Source organism: Thalassophryne amazonica, chromosome 3 (assembly GCF_902500255.1).
Source record: "Thalassophryne amazonica chromosome 3, fThaAma1.1, whole genome shotgun sequence".
NCBI classification, from domain to species: Eukaryota; Metazoa; Chordata; class Actinopteri; order Batrachoidiformes; family Batrachoididae; genus Thalassophryne; species Thalassophryne amazonica.
Window position 1 is genome coordinate 1,950,300 of NC_047105.1, and position 8,263 is coordinate 1,958,562.

Below are 8,263 nucleotides of genomic sequence, written 5' to 3' on the forward strand. Positions count from 1 at the left end.
CTCTCTCACTCTTTCCTTTGTTGTTGCTCTCAATGTCACTTCTGTTTGGACATAAATTTGGCCTTGAACTTGACCTTGCGCTGTCCTCTTCATCCCGCCGTAGTCCAGCCTTTGGAAACCCGTTGGTGATGGTGGATTTTGTGACATCCTGCATGGCGCTGTCAGGATCCACTGGCAGACTTGAGCAAAAGTTGCTCTGTGCATGCAGTCAGTTTTGGTAAAGGATTTCTCGCCGCTGGTCGTCCAAGCCTCCCCCTCGGCTCTGAGTGCCACTGTAAAAGCACGATTCACACTGATGTCGAGTGGCTGTAAATACTTTGTTGTGCCCCAGGAACCACAGCTGGAATCGACTTAGTCCTCTTGATGGCTGCTTTCATAGAATCCAATATATGAGCCCTTTTTCTTTCGTTTACCGCAGCACTCGGGCTTTCTATCATCCACTCCTTCTTGTTGACTTTGATGATGATTTCTTTCGGGAGTTTTTCTTTTGGCATCGTCACCTGCTTAAACATCAGCAGGAGGCTTTTGTCCAGATGCTGTGCAGCTCAGAACATGTGTGAAATGCGTCCTCTCATGGCCAGCTGTGCTCAGCGTAACAGACGATTGACCTTTTTTATTAACAGTCCTAGTGAGAGGCAGGTCAAAGGTACTTCATCTATATTTATGACGTCGTCTGGTCCGATAGAATTCTCTGCTATCCTTGTTTGAGTGAATTTGAAGAGGTCTGGAACTTTTTCCTCGTAGTCGGGACGGAGCTGCCGACAGAGTCGTCCGTGCCCTGACGGACAGGTCTTTTCGTCTCATAAATCTGAGACACCACGATGGTCCATCTCTAAAATCATCAATCTTCACTACGGTGGTGACTGTTTTGGCTTTCAGTTGGATCTGCACGGTGGAAACACCTCAGCCGTCTGCTCTCTGCATGTTCACCCAGGCTTCAAGAACACTTTCAAGTTCGGTTCACCTGCTTTTCTTACCTCTAAAAGTTTTTGTCATCTTTCTGCACTGAGTCAGTTCTGAACGCTGTCCATGCGCTGATGCCAAGCTGACGTGCAGCAGCTCTGCTTCCTTCTTCAACAGCCACATCGATCACCTTTAACTTGAAAGCTGCATCGTGTGTTTTCCATGATGAAGCACACATTAACTGATCTGAAGAATGTAGTGTGAGTGCGTGTGATTTAATTTGAACTGTTTCACTGGTCCACTGTGACCTGTCCAGAATTTCATTGGTCTGATGTGACAAAGCTAAATGTTTTAGCGGTATGAAGCTCACTGTAAACATCAATAAATTAGCCACATCACTGTTTAAGCCACGGTGTTCAAAGCATGTGAAAAAAGTAGCGGCTTATAGCCTGGAAATTACAGTAATCTGAATAAAATCTTATATTTGCTGTGAGTTCAGAAGGGTTAGGGGATGTTCAGAAGGTGGGGGTAGAGATATAAATATTCTAAATGTTCTGTTTAATTTTGTCTGAGTCTCTTCCGATAACCTGTTTAATAGGAATCCTTTTATTTTCATATAATTGATAATATAACCGATTTTTTAAACAACATTAAATACCTTGTACAAATAATAATATCATGTAACATATAAATCAAAACATAGACCCAAATGACATAAAAACTGCTCAATTCCACATGTCGATCAGGTATCTTTAATTTGTGCCAAGTGGCTTTTTGTTTGTTTGTATTGGATCTAAATGTATATTATTTCTCCCTCAAATGTTAGAATGTAAGTCGACGGCTCACATATCAATCTACACATTTCACAACAAACCTAAATGTCAATAACTACTGTATTCACATACGTATGTTTGTGCTCTAACTTTGTTTATTCCATCCTATATCTCTATGTGTGTTTATATGTGTATGACCATGTTGGATGAAGAATCTTTTTCTTAAAATACACACGTACACTTTGTCTGTTAAAACTATGTCAGAGTAAGTTCACCACTTTGTAAATCCTACCTTCAAACACAGCCTTATACGACCAGTCATGAAAAAAATCTACTTAAACTCCCCATTTTTTATGTGAATACAGACTTTCTATGGGCACTGCACTAGTGTAAAAAAATACAAAAAAAAAAAAAAAAAACAAGAAAAAAACCAGTAAGTCCCTTTGGCTGCTCGTTTGTTTGCACTTGAGGTTGCTACAGCAAATCCAAGGTGGAACTGCATAAACTGTACTGATCCAACACAGCAAAGTTAAGTGGAGATGTAACTGTACTTTACAACTACTTAAAAGTAGTTGTAGCTACCCTAATAAATTAAGTAACTCATATTCATATCTAACAAGACTGAATGACCCAAGGACATTACATCAGTGTGTTACAGTACAGAAGGTTCCCGGTTCAAAGCCCACCCTTGCCATGTTTCTCCATGTAATGTGAAGCTGCATCAAGAAGGGCATCAAGAAGGGCATCTGGTGTAAAACTTGGGCCAATTCAACATGCAGATCCACCTTAGATTTGCCGTGGCAACCCCGAGCACAAACAAGCGAGCAGCCAAAGGGACTTACTGTTTATTTTTGTTACATTTACCCTTACAAATCTAGTTGGCCTGAACTATGGCAACTGAGTAACAGTAACACAAATTCATCATGTTGACCCAACAAATTTATACTTAGGTCACTCAGCAAAATTGTTTCTGGCTACATTAACACATTTTACTAGGGTGGAAATATTTTCCATACTTTTATTATGTTCACTGAGAAAGTTATTTTTTTGAGCATACCCATCAAGATGAGCTCCACTCAACAACTGTGCTGCACATGCACATCTCTCTCGACCCTGGACCTCACCCCTCACCCGTCAACTTGAGCTACGTCATGTGGCTGGCTACTGTGGGAGAGGCCCCCTTGAGGGGGATTCTGATAACAGTGTCGCTGCACTTACATGCATTGACTGTCACAGAATTTAAAGGGGTGCTCACACAGTTTGTCGTTGCATAAAAGTCATAACCAGTCGTTGTCTGGGGGCCCCAGGCTGGATCAGGGCCTCAGGGAATTGATTGGTTTGCTTGCCTTGTTGCAACGGGCCTGACCACGAGCTGCCGAGAAACCACATTTCCAGAATTTTAGAGCAAAATAATAGATTTGATATCAGCCTATAGTTTTTCAGTACACTAGGGTCAAGATTAGGTTTCTTAAGTAATGGTTTAATCTCTGCAGATTTGAAACATTTAGGAACAGATCCAGAAGTTAAAGAAAGATTAATAATTTCCAGCACAGTCGGCCCAAGAGTGGACCACAGGTCCTTAAACAGTTCTGTTGGTATAGGATCAAATAAACAGGTTGTGCTTTTTGTTGACATTACGGGTTTCGTCAGGACGCCGAGTGAGATACTATCAACTTAAACCGCTCTCACTTTCTCCCCTTAATGAAAAACAAACAAGGCAGTTCTACATAATCCTCCAAAACCTGCACATTCAGACCGAACATCCATAGACACAAGAAACCAGGTCAGAACAAACTGTATCTGATAGGGGGCGTGGTCACCTTGGTCTCTGAAACGCAGTGTCTTCTTCCTGCTGGACGTGACTGAAGTCCCACCTCCAACTCCACCTCCAGCAGCACTCTGGTCTGCTGCAGCTCCTCCCCCCCTGGCTGAGGGTTTGATGTGGTCGTACCTGCAGACAAACATCAGTGAGTAGCGAACTAAGGCGTCTTTAATCTGCAGCCGAGATTCAAACCACCAAATGTTGGGCGTTTCTGGAGAAGGTTGATCGTCATGTGACTTCACTGAGAGTCCTACGTGTGAGCCAAAGCTGGGCGACACAGTCACACGTTCAACCAGACACCAACACAGAGGAACAGCATCACTTCCAGCAGTCATCACTGAAGTGCCTTTGAGCAAGGTCCTGACAGGGACCACCGGGTGCTCTGACGGTGGCACCACGGCAACCTCTGTCACATTCTTTGTCGTACCTGCAGCGTTCTCCGTACGCACACATTCCTCTCTGGTAGAACTTGCAGATGGTTGAAGGTTTACTGTTATTCAGGTCATGAGAGAACAGGCAGCGGCTCCCCTCCCTACACACGCCGTGGAGAAAGTACCTGAACACACCACAGAAACATTAAACTATGTGTACCTGAACACACCACAGAAACATTAAACTACGTGTACCTGAACACACCACAGAAACATTAAACTACGTGTACCTGAACACACCACAGTAACATTAAACCACATGTACCTGAACACACCACAGTAACATTAAACTACGTGTACCTGAACACACCACAGTAACATTAACCTACGTGTACCTGAACACACCACAGTAACATTAACCTACGTGTACCTGAACACACCACAGTAACATTAACCTACGTGTACCTGAACACACCACAGAAAAATTAAACTACGTGTACCTGAACACACCACAGTAACATTAAACCACATGTACCTGAACACACCACAGTAACATTAAACTACGTGTACCTGAACACACCACAGTAACATTAACCTACGTGTACCTGAACACACCACAGAAAAATTAAACTACGTGTACCTGAACACACCACAGAAAAATTAAACTACGTGTACCTGAACACACCACAGTAACAATAACCTACGTGTACCTGAACACACCACAGTAACAATAACCTACGTGTACCTGAACACACCACAGTAACATTAAACTACGTGTACCTGAACACATCACAGTAACATTAAACTACGTGTACCTGAACACACCACAGAAAAATTAAACTACGTGGAACCTGAACACACCACAGTAACAATAACCTACGTGTACCTGAACACATCACAGTAACATTAAACTACGTGTACCTGAACACATCACAGTAACATTAAACTACGTGTACCTGAACACACCACAGTAACATTAAACTACGTGTACCTGAACACACCACAGTAACAATAACCTACATGTACCTGAACACACCACAGTAACATTAAACTACGTGTACCTGAACACACCACAGTAACAATAACCTACGTGTACCTGAACACACCACAGTAACATTAAACTACGTGTACCTGAACACATCACAGTAACATTAAACTACGTGTACCTGAACACACCACAGTAACAATAACCTACATGTACCTGAACACATCACAGTAACATTAAACTACGTGTACCTGAACACATCACAGTAACAATAACCTACATGTACCTGAACACATCACAGTAACATTAAACTACGTGTACCTGAACACATCACAGTAACAATAAACTACGTGTACCTGAACACATCACAGTAACATTAAACTACGTGTACCTGAACACACCACAGTAACAATAACCTACATGTACCTGAACACATCACAGTAACAATAACCTACATGTACCTGAACACATCACAGTAACATTAAACTACGTGTACCTGAACACATCACAGTAACAATAACCTACATGTACCTGAACACATCACAGTAACATTAAACTACGTGTACCTGAACACATCACAGTAACAATAAACTACGTGTACCTGAACACATCACAGTAACATTAAACTACGTGTACCTGAACACACCACAGTAACATTAAACTACGTGTACCTGAACACACCACAGTAACAATAACCTACATGTACCTGAACACACCACAGTAACAATAACCTACATGTACCTGAACACACCACAGTAACATTAAACTACGTGTACCTGAACACACCACAGTAACAATAACCTACGTGTACCTGAACACACCACAGTAACATTAAACTACGTGTACCTGAACACATCACAGTAACATTAAACTACGTGTACCTGAACACACCACAGTAACAATAACCTACATGTACCTGAACACATCACAGTAACATTAAACTACGTGTACCTGAACACATCACAGTAACAATAACCTACATGTACCTGAACACATCACAGTAACATTAAACTACGTGTACCTGAACACATCACAGTAACAATAAACTACGTGTACCTGAACACATCACAGTAACATTAAACTACATGTACCTGAACACACCACAGTAACAATAACCTACATGTACCTGAACACATCACAGTAACAATAACCTACATGTACCTGAACACATCACAGTAACATTAAACTACGTGTACCTGAACACATCACAGTAACAATAACCTACATGTACCTGAACACATCACAGTAACATTAAACTACGTGTACCTGAACACATCACAGTAACAATAAACTACGTGTACCTGAACACATCACAGTAACATTAAACTACGTGTACCTGAACACACCACAGTAACATTAAACTACGTGTACCTGAACACACCACAGTAACAATAACCTACATGTACCTGAACACACCACAGTCCACACTACACTCACAAACTAAACTCCTCCCCTGACCCTCAGTGACTGACAAGAGTTCTGGAGCTGGACCAAGTTTCATTACGGACTCAACACTCTAAACTAACCGCTAGCAGCTAAAAGCGTTAGCACGCCGCTGGCGCTGATCCTGACAGACACACGGAGCCGATAACTGACCTGCAGGTCACCTGTTTGGTGCTCGTCGTCATCTCGGACCTTCAGCCTGAAGGATTTGACGAAAGTGTGATGACGTCACTGAGTCGTCCTGTTTAAAAGCTCCGGTCGAACCCGTCCCGTGCCCGCTCGATGGTTCCGCTTCTTCTTTATACCGCGCGCCTCCTGCATTAGCGCCCCCTGTCGTGCTGGAGGATTTCTTCTTCAAACAGCTTTCAAAGGACATGTCGCACGTTTTTTAACATCCCAGTTAGCAACACAGCATCAAAGTATTCATCACTGTAAGTCTCTCTGTGCACAGGCACTCATTATAGGTCTTTTCACACTCTCGCTCTCTTCCGGGTCTCATGCAAGGTCAAAGGGCAAGAGGTGTAAACTGCAATCTTGAGGCATCATGACCAACTGTGTGAGCACCGAGAATGACAGAGACTTTGATTATTTTTCCTGTTGGAGTGTTAATTCCTTGAAAGATTTTTGTGAAAACGTGGTATCAGTGTCCAAGGAAGAAAAACCGAAGCTTATGCTGCACACGAACTGAAAATTCAGGTTTAGGTTCAGGTCGATCCACTGCAGACCCAGACAGTCTATTCATAAACATAGAATCAGCTGATCACAGCTTCGCTTTGCTGACCTCTATAAATCTTCTGTACTATGTTTGTATTTCTGAGAGTGTGAAAATTATATTATATTATTATATTATAAATTATTCATAAAGAATGAAATAAAATTAATCGTTGATCTGGTTGGTGAATGGCAGCTGAATGGTGTCTCTAGTATACAAATAATGAATGTTTATGAGTTCAATGGTACTAATATTTCATGAGGTAAAAGCTGGAACAAACCATTCAACTTAGCGAAACTTTCACCAAATTAAATATTGGCTCCATTGAAAAAAATGTAAAAACATTCATTATTTGTTTTATATAACGGCTAAAATAGATCCTTGTCATTTGATATTTTATTAATTTATAAACAACAGAAACGGGACTTACATTTTGGTGTTCCACTGCTGCTAAAGTCCAACACGAACTTTAAATAGGAGTCCAGATTGTGACGTGTAGTCCAGTGATGCTGTGCACTGACATCATACTTCCTTACAAAAGAGACTTTGTGTAGTTCCTCAGTCCAGCCAAAAATCACGTCAGCTTTTCATCTGAACAGCTCTTCATGCATCCAGACGGCTTACAGGTGTGTGTGTGTGCAGGACTCGATGGCGCTGCCGCACAATTCACCGGGCCAACGCAACTCACCGTGTGCTGCGCTGTGTGCTGCTGGATGCTGCGTTAAATAATAGCAGTTTAGCAGCGGATTAATCATTTGCTTTCAGAGATTAGGTGATAAAACCATCTCTATTGCTCTGGAAGCACAGAGGAATTTTCACCAGCAGCTTTTCTTGTGCGCTTTATGGGGAGGAAAAAGCGTTTGGGATCAACTCAAAGGTAAATTATCTATAATATTTATATTGTAATGTCTTGGTAAAACAGTTGCATTTCCACTCCTTCTTATTAGCAACTGTAAAATTATGTTCATTATGGATTTAGACAGTGGTTTGACTGACACTGTCACTGACCAACCGAACGTCTAAGTTTTTACACCTCTCGACCTTTGAACCAACCTAGTCGCGCGTGCGCATTCTCAGAGGGTGACAAGGCTTATTAGTGCCTCTGATGTTTTTTATTGCTCTCCCTGAGTGAGTTAACAGGTGCATTTCCAGAAAATGTCTCACTCTGCGTTTCTCGGCGTGTGATGTACTTATTAGCAAAACAGAAACATCCTGATGGCTGACAGAGTGAAACGGCTGCGGTTATGTCCGATA

The 8,263-nt window shown here is 41.9% G+C and overlaps 1 protein-coding gene across 2 annotated transcripts in view; it reads right to left on the bottom strand.

Annotated features, from left to right (window-relative positions):
* The window catches only part of mkrn2 (makorin, ring finger protein, 2), a 41,450-nt gene extending 34,836 nt beyond the window's left edge, over window positions 1–6,614 (bottom strand). For both annotated transcript variants that reach the window (XM_034164419.1, XM_034164416.1), the window contains exons 1-3: window positions 6,451–6,614; window positions 3,926–4,054; window positions 3,497–3,627 (exon numbers count right to left, since the gene is read on the bottom strand). In XM_034164419.1, the coding sequence (XP_034020310.1) occupies window positions 3,497–3,627; window positions 3,926–4,054; window positions 6,451–6,482 (292 nt within the window). In that variant the 5' untranslated portion in view covers window positions 6,483–6,614. The remainder of the gene's footprint in view (window positions 1–3,496; window positions 3,628–3,925; window positions 4,055–6,450) is intronic.
* Between the last annotated feature and the right edge of the window lie 1,649 nt (window positions 6,615–8,263).